Here is a 17382-nt window from a genome sequence, read left to right as displayed (position 1 = left end):
TCTGTACCTCTGGTTGGTCAGAGCCCTGTGCTGATTCCACACTGTGTTGGGATCCCAGGAGAGGCACGGAGGAGGCAGGCGGCAGCGGCAGCCAGACACCCTGCACCACCCATTCATCACCTCCTCAGCAGCTGGCCCTGCCCAGCCCCTGGGTCCCTCCCAGGCGGTTCCAGTCACCTGCTCAGCCCGAGGGTGGAGGGGAACAAAGAGGCTGGCAGGCCCTGCCTGGGGGCGGCCGCGGCAGCCACTTCACACCAAGCCCAGCCCCGCCTCACGCGGGAGCTCTGAGCCCTGCAGAATGACTCTGAGAAAGGATGGCTGCAGCACTGCCAGGGCCGGGCACGGGCGGGGGCGGCCTTGAGAGGTGTCAGGCCAGGAAGGAGCATCTGCAGGTTTTCTGTACACCAGGCCCAGGGCCGCCTGTTTCACCTGGGCTGTCTCCTTGGCTCCTGGCTCTCTGGCTAGGAACACAGTCGTCCTCCTGTTTCACAGGGGAGGGAGGTGAGGTTCAGAGTGGACCAGGGGTTCCTCCGAGGCTGTTTGCTGGCTCCCACCTGGCTGGGCTGGGCTTTGTGTCTCCAAAAATATATACAAATTAGCCCAGCATGGCGCTGCCTGCTTGGAGTCCCAGCTACTCAGGAGGCTGAGGAGGGAGGATCGCTTGAGCCCAGGAGATGGAGGCTGCAGTGAGCTACGATTGCCTCACTGCACTCCAGCTGGGGCGACAGAAAGAGACTCTAGCTCCAAAAAAAAAAAAAAGTTGCTCCCTTACAAATCGTTTCTCCTTGTCTTTGGATTTCTGTGTTTGCCTTGGTATCTGCGTGAGGCTCTATCTGATATTAGGGAAATTCACCAGGACAGCTGCTGGGAATGTCGGATCAAGTACCAGCTTCCTTCTCAGATAAGTAGTGAGGCCGTGTCAGCTTCCACAGGGCTTAAGTAGCCCTGTCTTCTGAACTGGCTGGCTGTGCCTCCTGTCCTGCCCAAAACCACGGGGCGGGGGCGGGCGTTGGGAGCAGAGTGAGCTGTCTCTGTTTAAAAACATTCCAGAGCTGAAGTCCAGATTGGCCTCAGATAACCCACAGTGGGGCCGCAAATCATTGACAGTTGGTTACAAGAATAAACAGTCGGAGGCTATGACATTTCTAGGCCGGGTGCGGTGGCTCACGCCTGTAATCCCAGCACTTTGGGAGGCCGAGGTGGGCGGATCACCTGAGGTCAGGAGTTCGAGACCAGCCCGGCCAACATGGTGAAACCCCCCCCCATCTCTACTAAAAATGTAAAAAATTAGCTGGGTGTGGTGGTGGGTGCCTGTAGTCCCAGCTACTCAGGAGGCCGAGACAGGAGAATCGCTTAAACCCAGGACGCGGAGGTTGCAGTGAGCTGAGATTGTGCCATTGCAGTCCAGCCTGGGCGACAGAGGAAGTCTTCATCTTAAAAACAAAAAAAGGACGTGACATTTCTAAAATGCTGAGGACGTGTGAAAGTGGCGTTTATGCTGATAAATACATAAATGATTAAATACAGATTACTTACCTAGTGGTTTCGGGGGGTGGATGCCAAGAGAGAATTTTACAAAGCAGCCCGTTCCTCTCGAAGGCAGGGCAGAGTTCCCTGCTTCCCATTCCCGTGCTGGGAGCCCCCGGAGCTACCACACCTGGGGAGACTGGGCCCAGGGGACTCTCCCGCTCCTTTCTTTAAACCGTCTTGGTTTTCTCTCCCACCTGACGACTTCAGGATGACATGACTGACTCCCTGCGAGATTACACCAACCTGCCTGAGGCGGCCCCTTTGCTCACCATCCTGGACATGTCAGCCCGGGCCAAGTACGTGATGGACGTGGAGGAGATCACCCCCGCCATCGTGGAAGCCTTTGTGAATGACTTCCTAGCAGAGAAGCTCAAACCGGAGCCCATCTAGCGTGCCTCCGGCCTCCTGAGACGTTATTTAAAACTCAGCCTTCTCCTCCTCCTCCCCCTCCTTCCCTCCGCCCTCGGGCTTACCCAGCGTGCCCCGAACCACACCACCCAAGTGTCCAACCTCTCTGTGGTGCCTTGTTTCTGCATTAAACTCCTCAGCCAGCACCCTGGGGTGCGGAATCCAGCAGCGGCAGAATCCACCGTGTTTGGGAGCGTGGGATGGCTGGGGCCATGGCCCAGCCAGAGTGGGGGCTGCATCACTCTTGCAAAGTCACTTGCTTTTGGTGAAGGATTTGCCAGGGTGTTCCAGGGCAGAGTGAGCGTGGAGGGCCAGTGGCTCCCGCTCGGGCTGGGACTCGGGCATCGGCACACACAGAGCCCCAGATGGCCAGAGGGGAACCGCCGGGGGACATCTGTGTGGAGGCAGAGCTGAGAAAGGGCCTGAGCCTCAGTGGGCCTCAGCTTAGAGCTGCGGTGAGAACATCCTTTTCTAAGTGACACAGTCTTTCTCGGTCTGAGAAAAAAGCAGCCCACTTGTGTGTTCCCGGGCAGGGGATCTCCAAATGCAAAAGGAAGCTTGTGGAGGTTTTTTGGGTGAGAAAAAAATGTAGCTAAGGTAATGGTTTATATAGTAACGGCCAATTTTTATGGAGCGCCCGCCTCCTGATGAGAGCTCCTCATTCTTTTTTTCCTTGACCTTGAAGTCTCTGCCTGCTCATACGAAGAGCTCCCCTCATCTTGAAATTCTGATAACGAATCCTTCTCTTTGGGCATCTTCCCAAGAAACTTAGCCCTGAGTCCTAAGAGGAGCGCCTCTGAACCAGCAGAGGCCTCTGCACCCAGCTCTGTGCCCGGGGCCCCAGTCTCTGCTGAGGTACCCACGCCCACATTCAATCACCCCTGCCATTGCCTTTTTTCTTTTTTCTTTTGAGATGGAGTCTTGCTCTGTCGCCCAGGCTGGAGTGCTGTGGCGTGATCTCGGCACACTGCAGCCTCCGCCCCCAAGGTTCGAGTGATTCTCCTGCCTCAGCCTTTGGAGTACCTGGGATCACAGGCGAGCACCACTGCACCTGGCTAATTTTTGTATTTTTAGTAGAGACGGGGTTTCACCATGTTGGCCAGGCTGGTCTCGAACTCCTGACCTCAGGTGATCCACCCACCTTGGCCTCCCAAAGTGCTGGGATTACAGGCGTGAGCCACCGCACCCCAGCCCCTTTTCAAAGCGGAACTACAAAGATGAGAAATTACCAGAAGCCTTGCCTTTTCCTAAGCACCAGCAGAAGGAGCTGTGCCCGAGGGTGGAGGGCATGTCAGCCACGAGTGGACCTTGTATCGCCTTTGCTAGGCCCAGGTAGGTTGTTGGCCTCTTACTTGGGCTGACCTGACCACCGAAAGAGAAACAAACAACTCTGTTCTCAGGACTGGGGACGGACGGCTTCGGCCGAGCCTTTTAGCCTCGCTCACTCAGGTGTCAGGGACTTTAAACCACCCTGGGCCTTACCCTTGGCCCCACTCAGCACTCTGCCAACCAAGACCACTGATGTGGAAGACCCAGTGCCCGCCCCGTCAGGAGCTGTTGACACTGTTGTTCCTTGCTGAATTGGATTGTTGATTTGTAGTTCAGAGGCGTGCCGCGAGTTGGCGATTAGACGTCGTGTGACGTTACCGCCTGACATGCGATCCCCCGGTAGGAAATAAAGCAGGTATCTCTGGACCTTACCCACCGCTGGGCCTTTGCTGTCCTTAATAACAAAAGTCTTTTGTGCTGTGGTCTATCGGGGTGGGCAGCGGAGGACACCTGGTAGCTGGGAGCTGTGTCCCAGGAGTTTTGAGACCCCCAGGATGTAGCATCCATTGCATCTTCCTGGTTTCTAGCAGCCAGGAAGCTCATTTGGGTGACAGTGGCAGAGGCAGGTCCCTCCTGGAGCCCTGGTCACCGTCTCTCCTGGTTTGACCGGGAAGCTCATCTGGGTGACAGTGGCAGAGGCAGGTCCCTCCTGGAGCCCTGGCCACCATCTCCCCTGGTTCGACTTGGCCCTGGACGGAGGGCGAATCCTCAGATCACGTACCTTGTTGTGGACATTCTTGCCCATTTCCTCCCTCCAGGGGAGCCGAGTCCTCTGAAGTCTGAGAAAGCTGGTTGGGAAAAGAGGAGGAATCACGCAGGGGTCTCCTGGTGAAGAATGGGGCCAGTGTGGGAGCCCCTTAACCCCAGCTCGTCCCAGGGCTCAGGGCTTCTCTGGGAACCCTGCCAGTGTCTCCCTTAGAGGTCGGGGTGGGTGGGATGAATGTGGCTGACCTGAATGTGGGAGATGGCAGGATTTCTGTCCATGCCCTGTATCGTGATGGCCTCGGAGGAAAGGTGGGTTCTCTTAGTTTCTTCTACTTTTGGGGCAGAAGGAACAAAGTCCAGCGAGGGGGTTGCCCTTAGTCATTGCAACTGGATTCTTGACACCAGAATTCCCCTTTTAGAGTGGATTTGTAGCTTCCTTAAAATCCACGGGGAAGTTTTACTCCAAAGGTTCAGGTTTATACAGTGATGACTCTGCAGGAAACGTTCGAGAAGAATCGCTTCTGAGTGTCAGGGGTCGACAGGGAGAGATCGTAAAGGTCACTGATTCCAGCGAAGCGGAGGCATGATCATCCCCACTAAGCGGCTCCACAATCCCTCCAGACTTTTGCTAATTGGAAGCAGGTTCAGCACCAGCTGTGGCGTATTCAAGGGCTTCCTCCAGCAGCCAGGAAAACCAGGCCCTGCAGGTGGAGCCGGGGGCTGTGAAAATGCCACCCTGGGGTTCCCAAGTGTGTGTTTACCACAGTAACTTCCAGATCCCATCTGCGCGTTCTCACAACAGAGATGAGGGTTTTTTGTTTTTTTTTTTTTTAATTGAGACGGAGTCCTGCTCTGTCGCCCAGGCTGGAGTGCAGTGGCGCGATCTCGGCTCACTGCAAGCTCCGCCTCCCGGGTTCACCCATTCTCCTGCCTCAGCCTCCTGAGTGGCTGGGACTACAGGCGCCCGCCACCTCGCCCGGCTAGTTTTTTTGTATTTTTAGTAGAGACGGGGTTTCACCGTGTTAGCCAGGATGGTCTCGATCTCCTGACCTTGTGATCCACCCGTCTCAGCCTCCCAAAGTGCTGGGATTACAGGCTTGAGCCACTGCACGCCGGTTTTTTTTAACCTGTCTCCCAGCATTAAAGATCTGTTTAAGAAGAAGGGTATGTTTTCCACATTGAATTCCTGATTGGGAAAAACAAAATTTAAAAAAGGGAAAAGGGCATGTTTGGGACGGGCAGGCACGGCAGATGAAAACCAGCTTCTTTTCCAGAGAGAGGTGACCTCCCGTTCTTGCTTTTCGCCCCTTGGTACGTCCTTGAAATCATCGGCCATCACTTGTCAGAACGCAGGGAGCCAGTACTGTGCTGGTGTTGGGCAAGCTTCAAATAGTAATTTTCAGCCAGACTTTGTTTTTGCCTATTGCCTAATTAAAGACACTGAAAAGCTATTCTCCCCTCCTGCTGCCTTGTTCTAGGACAGCAAACTGAATTCAGCAATACAGACGGAGCCAGATGTGGCCCAGGAGCAGATCCGCGGGACCTAACACAGTGCTGCACGGTGCAGCTTAGGGAGAAAACGCAATGTGTGAGAGGGCACACACGGAACGCTGCACACCGGGAAGCGTGGTGCTGGGAGGGCCCTGAGTGAGGGCACACGCGTCGGGACCCTGCACGCCGGGAAGCGTGGTGCTGGGAGGGCCCTGAGGGCACACGCTGTTCACGGGGCCCTTGCCCCAGGCAGGCCCATGTATGGTGCCCGCGAGGACTAGAAGGCCGCTGTTGTACACGCTGTGGGTGGCTGGGCACACAGTCCCGTAGGTTCAGGAGTGCCTCCTGCAGCTTCTCTCTGGGGGCAGCTTTGGGAGCCAAGAACTGAGCAGGGGGCCATGAGCCCGAAGGATCTTTCCAGTTTGCCCGGAAGCAGCTGAATGAGAGAGGTGGGCACTTAGCTTCACCCCTCACTGCTGCCGCCGACGGACGAGAGCACACACCCTGCTTCCTCCAGGCTGCGGCTGCTCAAGGGAAAATTCTTTGGGAACAAATAGCTGTTGATCATTAGCTTCATTAGTGCTGGGAACATAACAAGGGTATTCTGGGTGCACCTTGTGTGTGAGCGCATGAAGACAGGTCAGTATGCTTACTGTCATTTTTCAAGGTGTGTGTCTCACCCCCTTGGTGCTTTGAGATACTTCCCAAGCCTGAGAATGTGTTTGGAGGTTTGGGTGGAACTGTTGGGTTTCTGTTAAATAACACACAACTTGTGAAAGCCTCTGTCCCAGGTCTGTAGGCCAGTGTGCAGTCCGGAGGCAGAGACAGCCTGCAGTCTGGATTCCTGGGTGCTCAGGCCTCACACACATGAGGAAGTCGCCCACGTGTGCTAGAACTAGGATACAGTAGGAGATGCGATCTCGGGGCCAAAAAAATCAATCTCTCTTGAATGTCAGAGGACGTGGAAATCCTGTCCCGGTCAGGGAAGAGCCACTCAGCTTGCAGTCAGCACACCCCACCCTCGGCATCTCAGAGGAGCAGGGGAGGGAGGCTGAGGCCAGAGCTTGCTGCAGCCATCGGCTCCTCCCTCCCCAAAGGTGTTCCCTGTTCCCTTCCTGCAATTTTTTTTTTTTTTTTTTTTTTTGAGACAAGAGTTTCACTCTTGTCACCCGGGCTGGAGTGCAGTGGTGTGATCTGGCTCACTGCAACCTCCGCCTCCCGTGTTCAAGCCATTCTCCTGCCTCAGCCTCCTGAGTAGCTGGGACTACAGGCGCCCACCACCACACCCGGCTAATTTTTTTGTATTTTTAGTAGAGATGGGGTTTCACCATGTTAGCCAGGATGGTCTCGAACTCCTGACCTCGTGATCCGCCCGCCTTGGTCTCCCAAAGTGCTGGGATTATAGGCGTGAGCCACCACGCCCGGCCTCCTCCTTGCATTTTGAGGAAGCAGCAGGCTTTGTCATGGCCCATAACAACGCAGGCTTCAACTGAAAGAAGTGGCTCTTCCCTACACAGCGTCCAGGAAGCCAGATGCTGGGAGTGTGGTGAGAACAGAACTGACCCATCCATCAGCTATTCCGGATTCTCCGTCATTCTCAGCCGCTGAGCATCAGCCAGGCTTCCTGAGCTTTGGGAGGACTTGGCTTCAGCCTCTGTCTCAGCTGCTCAAATGTAACGTGGTTCGGTCGTTCAGAGACTTCAGTCATCCTGAGCAATAAACCAGCTCATCCGTTAACTTGGCCCCTAGCTTAGTACGTGTGTGCACTCACTGCACTGATGAAAACAGGAAGCATGGTGGGCGCAGTGGCTCACGCCTGTCCTCCCAGCACTTTGGAGGCTGAAGCAGAAGGACAGCTTGAGGCCGGGAGTTCAAGACTAGCCTAGGCAACATGGCAAAACCCCATCTAAAAAAAAAAAGGAAAGAAAGAAAATAGAGGAAGTACAATCATGGAATTTTTAAGGTGGCAACGTGTTTTCTTAAAAGCAGGTGAGCCTGTCGGGTCTGCTCCTGAGGGAGAGGTGGCTTGGTCAAGAGGGCGGCCCCAGGCCCTGTAGTGCAGCTGGTGATTTTCGGTGCAGAGCTCTGGAACCCTGGATGGGGTGTGCGTCTGGGCTGTGTGCGGCAGAATGGCAAAAGTGGGGCTAAGTACAGCCCCGCATGGCTGGTGCGGACATCTGGGGTTGCTGCCAACCCCGGGACAAGCAGTGGGAGGTCCCAGGTGAACGGCGGGTCCCCCGAGGTCTGTTTCTCCTCTGGACCTTAATGACCAGGCTCCCAGCCAGGAGCCAGCGGCTGGGGCAAGGGGAGTGATTTCAGCGCCCTCTGCCCGGAAGCAGGAACTGCAGGGCCAGCCGGGGGGCGCCCAGCGTGAGCGCCAGGCACATATGGACATCTGCGCTTTGCCCAGAGTTGCTTTCTCAGAGGCTCCAGTCAGAGAAAAGTTGTGCTGGTTTTTCCTGCTGTTTCCCGTTGGTCCTCTTTGGCCTCCGTTTTTGTTCCATGTCTTCCTGTACTCTAGGTTCTTGCTTCTGAGATCATGTGGGACAATCCGGATGGGTCTCCACTTTTAACACCCTGGAGCACGCACAGCCAAATGCTCTCTGGTGGGGGGAGGCTTCACTCCATCCTCTTCTCCTCCCTTTTCAACCACTGAAATCCAGGAAAGAATCGCAGCCCCGCCCGTCAGCACTGGGGTGGTTTTGGAGGCGTCGCCTGCCACCTCCTGGCAGACGCCACTGTGGCAGCTTCGCGGCCACACAATGGCGCGGGAGCGCGGCCAACATCCTGACGATGTTTGTTTCTCGGCCAAGCAGTGTTTTTCTTGTCAAATGTTGCTCGTTTTTTATTCCTGTTTACTGGGGAAATGGTGACAGAACGAATGTCGGCCTCAAAACTGAGGATTCAAGGTAGTGATTTTCCAAAATCACTCAGCAAATAACAACCATCTGCTCCCTTGGATTCACTGAGGAAAGGACAATTTGCCTCCCTCCTGCACCCTCCCTCGTCCCTACTAAATTATACCCGTGAGTATATGAAGTGAACTTAAGGCACTGCATATAAGCCATGGACTCGAAAGCAATGGCATGTAAATTTCTTTCTGTCTTAACACCCAGGATAAAATGGGCTTAGAATTACTTGTCAGTGTAGGCTAGGTGCGGTGGCTCACGCCTGTAATCCCGGCACTTTGGAAGGCTGAGGCGGGCGGATCACGAGGTCAGGAGATCGAGACCATCCTGACCAACATGGTGAAACGCTTTTACTACTAAAAATACAAAAAAATTAGCCGGGCGTGCTGGCGGGCGCCTGTAGTCCCAGCTACTCGGGAGGCTGAGGCAGGAGAATGGCGTAAACCTGGGAAGAGGAGCTTGCAGTGAGCCGAGATCGCGCCACTGCACTCCAGCATGGGCCACAGAGCGAGACTCCGTCTCAAAAAAAAAAGAAAATTACTTTCCAGTGTTTACTTTGCTTTTTCTAAACAAGGACGAGGTAAATACATGGTTTATTCTTTCACTGTTATTTTGTAACAAGAGTCAGCCGGAGTATAACCCAGGGAACAAATCCCGGGAGATTGGTTTTAGGCTGGAAAGATGTGAGCTCCCTTTTCCTGACTCCTGCTTCTTGAGCACGTTCCTGAGGTGTCTGGGGAGACTGGAACGGGATGAATTTGCGTTCTCCAGGCCGCCTGTCCGCCTGTCCTCTGCTCTAGCCTTTGTGAGCAGTGTTGCGGGCGGCCACTTGCATGTGCAGCTCTGGGCAGGCCCAGACCACAGCGGGGCCCCGGAGCAGATGCTCAAATATTCAAACCTCAGCCTGGGAGGATGCCGTCCCTGCAAACAGCCTCCCCTGAGCATCCCAACCTGCCCCCTTGGCACGTGAATCATGCTTAGTCATTTGGTTCTCCTAAGAGGAAGTTTTACTAGGAAGTTGGGGGAGCAGGAGAGAAAGAAGGGGTGGGGGGGCATGGTTTCTCCTGGGCACAGCAGCGACACACTTGAGCTCCCTGGAGTGAGCAGCTGAGGGGCTCCCAAAGAATCCAAACCGTTACGGGAGCCGCTGGGCAGAAGGGTGTGGGGAAGCACGTCTGGTGGTGACCTCCACTCCAACCATGTGGTGTGTGGCTGCAAAAGCAGTGCTTAAAGTGAGTCCCATACTCCCCCACCCCCATCCTGTCCCCACAGCTCCGTATAGATACAGTGATCAGCATCAGCACTTCCCTTGAAGCACCTGCCCTGGCTTCATCCTGGTTTGGCCGCTGGTAGGTAAAGATGCAGCTTGCCCTGCTCCCTGGAGGGGCTGAGAGAACAGAAGGGTCCTGCCGCTGTGCTGTGGGCGTTCATCCTCAGGACCGTGGCCTGTAAACATCAGGGGGTGAGACGTAAGTGGGGCTGACACAGGGAACCAGGAAACAGTGACACTTTCCTGACAAATGCAGGGTAAGGCTGCAGATTTTGAAATTCAGTTTTCTGCATAGACTTCTGTCTCTGCAGAAATCCTCAAAAAGATACCTGCAGAGGTGCCAAGGTCTGACACGGCCTGTTAAATTAAGCCATTTCTACGGATACATAAACAGTGGCTTATGTACAATGAACAATCTCAAAGACAGGTCATCTGAGCCCGGAGCAGAGCTACTGGATGCCAAGAGTTTAGCCCTCAGCTTCCTGGTATTCCCTTAGCCACGTCCTCGTTACCAGGCCAAAGGTGACAGGTACTGTGACACACCAACCACACAAAACAACTGTTTAACATAATCTGCTGCTCATCGTTTATTTTCCACCGACCAGCAATCATCTGTGAGTGACGTGGACGCCTCCCTGCCCAGGTTGATGCTTCAGGAACTTTCTGGGCACAAAGTGCTTCCTGGTGGACAATTTTTAAAAACACACGGAGCCACGTGGGTCACCAAGAGAAAAAAGATAGAACCTTGAAATCAGTGACGCGATGGGAGGCCTCGGGAAGAATTTGGAGCTGTTCTTTCTGAGGAAGTTCTTACTTTTCCTGTAACCGTGTGACGCATCACACCTGCCCCTGAACATGGGGGCCACAGTCACTGACTCTGCCAGCCTCCAACCCGTGTGCTGGTGTAGGAGGAGCTGGACACGTCCTCAAGCAGAAATCACTTCTGCGTCCTTCTCAGTGGTAACTCCTGTCCCTGCTCAAGTGCTCCGCCCTCCCCCGCAGCTGCCTTTTCCCTTCGAAAAGCAGGATGCTTGCCGCCACGGCTGAGTTGAGGCTGTCCACACCGGGCACAACGGGGATCAGCAGCCTCTTGCCACCGGTGCTCTCGGCCAGCTGCAGGGACTCCAGGCTCACGCCGTACGTCTCCCCGCCAATCACCACCGCTGCCGGCGCCTCCGTCCAGTCCGAGTCGTAACTCTGAACCTCAACATCAGGCAGCCAATGTTGACTGGCTCCCGTTTCTACATCTTCCGCCTCTTCATACTTGTGAAACTTCAGCAACCGTTGATTAGACACCCAGCCATGGTCACTAGCTTTGTTAGACGTCTGAGCCGGGGCATAAAGGCCACAGTTGTCAGCCACATAGACCCGGGTGTCAGGGGGCAGGTAATTGGGCACGGCTTCCCACTCCAGATTACTGATAATGGGCACCTGGAAATGTGCGCCCATACCCGCCCGGAGCACTTTGGGCTCCCAGGGATCCACACAGCCTAGAAAATAAAAAGACAGGATACAATCAAGATGTTACAAATCTTCCCAGACCTGGGGACTGTGGAGTAAGTCAGATTAATTTTGGATCAGGAGATAAAGCAGAAGTTATTCTATGATAGCTTTCTTGAGAGCTGGGAACTTCTGCCTCTGACTGTGACAGCATCCAGTAAAGCAGGAGTCATTCCTGCTAGTGCTGACAATATTTCATCCATCCTTTCAACATCTCCCACACACACGTGCCAGACACTGCACAGAAGATGCAGAGAGAATTAAAGTCCCCAACCCCAAGGAACGCACAGTGTAGTGGGTGGTGGCCCTGGGTGAGTATTTAAACAGGTGACTACAGTATCAGTAACTGATGTAAAAGAAGCACCAACACAGTCATAGAAAACCCATGGACAAAGCAGGGCAATGAGAAAAACCATCCAAAAGACTAGGACACGGAGAGAAAGGCCCAGGCAGAGGACAGGGCTAGAAGAAGTGGGCGAGTGGCGCAGCCTACGGACTGCATGCGAGGTGAATCTGTCAATCAGCGGTGCGGCTTTGGCGGTACAGGAGGTGAGCCGGCCAATCAGCAGGTAGGGGTGTGGTGGCACAGGAGGTGAGCCGGCCAATCAGCGCTGGGGCTGTGGCAGCACAGGTGGTGAGCTGGCCAATCAATGGGTCAAGTGTGGTGTCACAGGTGAGCTGGCCAATCAGCGGGTAGGGGTATGGTGGCACAGGAGGTGAACTGGCCAATCAGTGGGTGGGCTGTGGCAGCACAGAAGGCGAGTCGGCCAATCAGCAGGTGGGGGTGTGACGGCACAGGAGGTGAACTGACCAATCAGCGGGTGGGGGTGTGGCGGCACAGGAGGTGAGCCGGCCAATCAGCGGTGGGGCTGTGGCAGCACAGAAGGCGAGTCGGCCAATCAGCAGGTGGGGGTGTGACGGCACAGGAGGTGAACTGACCAATCAGCGGGTGGGGGTGTGGCGGCACAGGAGGTGAGCCGGCCAATCAGCGGTGGGGCTGTGGCAGCACAGGAGGTGGGAGGTGGGCTGGCCAACACGGAGGAGGCCGCCTATGGGAAGCTGAGGAGTTTGGCATTTTATCTGAAGACAGTATCATGCCATTGAGGTATCTTAACCAAAGCAGTGACAGAATCAGATCTGGTTTCATCAAGACCCACTGGGCTTCAACGTTCATTCTGCACTGGAGCAGGGAAGGCTCTAGAGAGGAAATGAGGCAAGAGGCCACCCCGGCAGCAGCCTCAGCCTGGCCTTTGCCAGGGCCTGCTCCTCACCACAGGCGGGCTAGAGAGCGGCCCAGGGTGGGGCCCCACAGGGACTGCGTCACCTCCCACCCTCCGCCGCACAATTTGTTAGCGCAAGTCTTCTCCTGACGAGTTATTTTAAAAGTTCATTTGTCAAACCTCAGGATAGACGAACCAGGCAAACCGGATGTTAAAAGGAGAATAAGACACAGAGCATGTAAGGCTTTGCTTTCCCTCTCCCTGCAGGAAACCAGACATGGGCCCGGATGTGTGAGAGGAGCGGCCCAGGCTGACCCCTCTACCTGGAGGGGAGAAGGGAAAGGCGAGACTCCTCCCGTCATCCTCATGTCCTGGATACTGGGCACCACACCAAGTATTTCCTTTCTTTCCCCATTTCTTACACACCAGCCATCAGTGTCAATGTGAAAACCACACTGCTTGGATTATTTAGATTTATTTCCAAATCCCACAATAGCTATCAGAGCACTAAATAACGGGGCGAGTAAGTGGGGTACTGATCGCGGAACCCCAGCACGCAGCTCTCACATGGCACAGAAACGTACTCTAGCAAGGCGTGATGAGAAAGAGGTGCGAGCAGCAATTCAGGCAAGTCTCAACAACGGGTGCCACTATTAGGTTACTTTTAATGGTGGCTGGCGTGTTTCTGATAAATGGAACTCTCTGTCCCCTCGCCCCCAAGGTGTAATGGACATTTCAGGCATGCCCCAGCTGTTAAGCAAGTCTGTTTAGAGCCAAGCCGATTAACCCCCATTTCTGACGATGAGAGACAGAAATGTAATGAGGCGGATGTGCGTGCGGGGCATGTGACCCACGCTGAGGCTAAGGGAAACTAAGGGAAAGGGATCACGATGACATTAGGATTCAGAGCTTCTGACGGACGTCATTCCTAGCAGGTTTCATGATAATTTTAAAAGATAATAAACATCGGCTGGGTATGGCGGCTCACGCCTATAATCTCAGCACTTTGTGAGGCTGAGGCAGGAGGATCCCTTGAGCTTAGGAGTTTGAGATCAGCCTGGGCAACACAGCAAGACCCTGTCTCTACAAAAAAACCATAATTTTTTAAAAAGAGAATCGACATTTACTGAATTACTTGTGTGCCAGGTAAGGTGTGAAGTACCTTATGTGCATCATCTCACTTAATCCTCACACTGACCAGGGAGATTGTTATTCCTCCCACTTCACCAATGAGGAAGCTGACACTTCAGGGACTACCGCTCAGGGACCAGAGCTAGTGAAGGCAGACCAAGATCCAACCCGTGTCTACCTGCCCAGAGCTAGGGCTCACCTAACAATGGCCGAACCTGGCTGGACGTGGTTGCTCATGCCTGTAATTCCAGTGCTTTGGGAGACTGAGGCAGGAGGACTGCTTGAGCAAGAGCCAGTTCAACACCAGTCTAGGCAACATAGTGCGACCCCATTTCTTTTAAAAAAAAGACCTACTAATCCACCTGGTATTTTTTTTTTTTTTTTTGAGAGGGAGTCTCACTGTGTCGCCCAGGCTGGAGTGCAGTGGTGAGCTCACTGCAGCCTCGACATCCCAGGCTCAAGCAATCCTCCCACCTCAGCCTCCCAAGTTGCTGGGACTACAGGCACACCCCACCACACCGAGCCAATTTTAATTTTTTTTGTAGCGATGAGGTCTCACTATGTTGCCCAGGATGGTCCTCAACTCCTGGGCTCGAGTGACTCTCCTGCTTCGGCCTCCCAAAGGGCTGGATTACAGGTGTGAGCCACCATGCCCGGCCTTGGATGCTCTTACCTTTGGTGAGTAACACTTTGCTGCAGCCTGCCCCAGCTGCGGATCTCAGAATTGTCCCCAGGTTCCCAGGGTCACGGAGATTGTCACAAATCAATAATAAAGGCAGTGAATGCTGAAGCTGAGTCTTTGGATATGCCATCTTAACATGGTCAGGTTTGGCAAAAATCCCTGAGGAAACAAAATAGATGGTTTACTTGCCTGGTGTGCGCATGGGGAATACTCTGACTTTTCCTTTACTTATTAATCTTTATATGGTCTTAGTTACATACAAATACATGAATACGGGCCAGGTGCAGTGGCTCACGCCTGTCATCCCAACACTTTGGGAGGCCAAGGCAGGTGGATCACCTGAGGTCAGGAGTTCGAGACCAGCCTGGCCAACATGGCGAAACCTCGTCTCTAATAAAAATACAAAGATTAGCCCAGCATGGTGGCGCGTGCCTCTAGTCCCAGCTACTTGGGAGGCTGAGGGCAACACAGTGAGACTCCCTCTAAAAAAAAAAAAAACCACCAATATATTCTGATTGGCAAAATTCAAACAACATAAAATTCTACCATTACCACTCTCCTCCCCTCAACTGTTCTGGACTGTATACTTTTAGAACTTGTTCTATGCATCTACCTATATATACGCACACCTGTCCATATAGAAATGTATTTCTTTTACATTAGGTGTCATACTCTGTATTATTCTGTAACCTACTTATTTTACGTAACAACATATCTTGAACTTACCATGTCAGTATGTTTGACGCTACTTTTTTCCTCTAACTGCTGTAGGCTATTTTTTTTTTTTGAGACAGAGTCTCATTCTCTCACTGTGTCGCCCAGGCTGGAGTACAATGGTGTAATGTTGGCTCACTGCAACCTGTGCCTCCCGGGTTTAAGCAATTCTCCTGCCTCTCAGCCTCCCAAGTAGCTGGATTACAGGGACCCGCAACCACACCCGGCTGATTTTTTGTATTTTTAATAGAGACGGGGTTTCGCCATGTTGGCCGGGCGGGTCTCAAACTCCTGGCCTCAGGTGATCCGCCCGCCTCAGCCTCCCAAACTGCTGGGATGACAGGGTGAGCCACTGCGCCCAGCCTGTTTTGTAGTATGAATGTACCTCAGTTCATTTTGCTCTTCCCCTGTGGACTGTTAAATTATTTGAATTTTTCTCTGTTATAAATAATGCTGCAATGGGTATCCCCGTAGTACTGTCTGTCCATGTGTCTAAAGATTTCTCTAGCATAAATACCTTGAGTGAAATGGACAAATGATGTGTGTGCACTCTGAACGTTCACACGGGCTCTTTCAGTTTTTGTTTTTTTTTTTTTTTTTTTTGTTTTTTTTTGAGACGGAGTCTCGCTCTGTCGTCCAGGCTGGAGCTCAGTGGCCGGATCTCAGCTCACTGCAAGCTCCGCCTCCCGGGTTCACTCCATTTTCCTGCCTCAGCCTCCCGAGTAGCTGGGACTACAGGCACCCGCCACCTCGCCCGGCTAGTTTTTTGTAGTTTTTAGTAGAGACGGGGTTTCACCGCGTTAGCCAGGATGGTCTCGATCTCCTGACCTCGTGATCCGCCCGTCTCGGCCTCCCAAAGTGCTGGGATTACAGGCCTGAGCCACTGCGCCCGGCCCTCTTTCCGTTTATTCACATCAGGAACTTGTGAATATCTGCTTTTGGCCGGGCGCGGTGGCTCATGCCTAAATTCCAGCCTTTGGGAAGCTGAGGTGGGTGGAACACAAGGTCAGGAGTTCGAGACTAGCCTGAACAACATGGTGAAACCCCGTCTCTAATAAAAATACAAAAACAAAAAACAAAACAAAACCTGTTTTCCAGCTCAAACCCTTCTCAACAGTATGTGTGACGCTACTTTTTTCCTTTAACTGCTGTAGGCTATTTTTCTTTTTTGAGACTGAGTCTCATTCTCTGATAGGATAGACAGGGTCTATCATTTGTTTCCATTTTTCCCAGTGTGACAGAACAAATGGCATGCCATTATTTTAACTTCCTTTTCCCTGATTACTAGAGAAGCTAAACACCTTACTGACCAATTGCAACCTTCTTCCGTGAGTTCCTGTGCTCCCTTAACTGTCTTGTTTGTATAACCTGTGCCCATCTTCCTACCTGGTAGGCTTTTAAGAAACAGTTTGTAGGTTTAACTTAAATATTTAAAAAACAATTCTTAGCCTGCTATACTCTGATTTATCTGACGTTTATCACACATTTTAAAATTAAAAGTACATTCCTAGGAAAAAGAATCTGAATTTCAAAACTTGAACGCATCAAAGTAACGACCCCTTTTGCAAATACGCTGGCTCGGAAGCACTGTCTTAGGGACATACTCTGCAAAGCAAAGGGGCTGTGGGTGCAGTGAACGCTTGAGTCACTTCTAAGGCCTCACGCTGGAGGTGCAGAAGCCTGGGAGCTTTAGAATGGGTACAGCCACTTACCGGTGACCTCTCTGTCCTCAGTCTGATACAAAAGAGTAAAATGGAGTCTGGGACTATCTGGGAAAATGAAAACCCCAAGTGGCCTTCTTGGTGGAAAATTCTCTACTTAACAATCTCTATATTATAAAATTATATCTGCATAATAATAATCTCTACATTATAATCTCTAAAGTTTTATGGAAAGAATTTATGGGAAAAGAGAAAAGCTGGAAAAAGGCTAATAACAATACTAAAAACGGCTTTAGAGCACATGAAATTTCTGTGGTATAGACGAAGTTATTCACATAGATATATCACATGTCCACAGGTTTCTTTTTGAATCACCACGTTTCCTGGTAGAGGTGATAATAATAACCTTTTAGTAAACATTTAGTAAAAGATAAATCTTTTAGCAAACTTTTTTTTTTTAGGCCAAGCACTACTTTAAACTCTTTATGTATCATTATCAAATATTCAAACCCTTTGTAGTCTGCTCCCAAGGGACTGTACAGTTTTTTGAATCTTACTAGTATTTTGTCATATCTAATTGCTCCAATAAATGGGCTACTGACTGAAGTAAGGAGATGAATGAAGTAGTACTTGTACTGAAACATGATACAATCAAAGATTTAGGATTCTTTCTAAAGACAGTGCAGGTAAAAAGCCTACCCACCACTGAAGGCAATGGAAGGGTATTAGGCATCTGTGTGCTGTGAGAGAGCCTCCACTTCCGAGTCACAGATGGCCACAAGCCATTCAGTAGGGCAGGGGATCTTAGAAGTCCTTTACTTCGGCCGGGCGC

At 52.3% G+C, this 17382-nt stretch overlaps 2 protein-coding genes across 2 annotated transcripts in view; one reads left to right on the top strand and one right to left on the bottom strand.

Moving 5' to 3' along the window:
* Positions 1-2101, top strand: part of NXN (nucleoredoxin) — a 59858-nt gene extending 57757 nt beyond the window's left edge. Inside the window, exon 13 of the mRNA XM_011956223.1 lies at positions 1738-2101. Within this exon, the coding sequence (XP_011811613.1) occupies positions 1738-1920 (183 nt within the window). The 3' untranslated portion in view covers positions 1921-2101. The remainder of the gene's footprint in view (positions 1-1737) is intronic.
* Positions 2102-10268: 8167 nt separating this feature from the next.
* Positions 10269-17382, bottom strand: part of RNMTL1 (RNA methyltransferase like 1) — a 16713-nt gene continuing 9599 nt past the window's right edge. The window contains exons 3-4 of the mRNA XM_011955767.1: positions 14167-14334; positions 10269-11132 (exon numbers count right to left, since the gene is read on the bottom strand). Of these exons, the coding sequence (XP_011811157.1) occupies positions 10597-11132; positions 14167-14334 (704 nt within the window). The 3' untranslated portion in view covers positions 10269-10596. The remainder of the gene's footprint in view (positions 11133-14166; positions 14335-17382) is intronic.

The sequence above is a fragment of the Colobus angolensis genome, unplaced genomic scaffold (assembly GCF_000951035.1).
Source record: "Colobus angolensis palliatus isolate OR3802 unplaced genomic scaffold, Cang.pa_1.0 Scaffold110, whole genome shotgun sequence".
NCBI classification, from domain to species: Eukaryota; Metazoa; Chordata; class Mammalia; order Primates; family Cercopithecidae; genus Colobus; species Colobus angolensis.
Note: the sequence above shows the minus strand (reverse complement) of the source record. Positions and strands in the feature narration are given on the sequence as shown.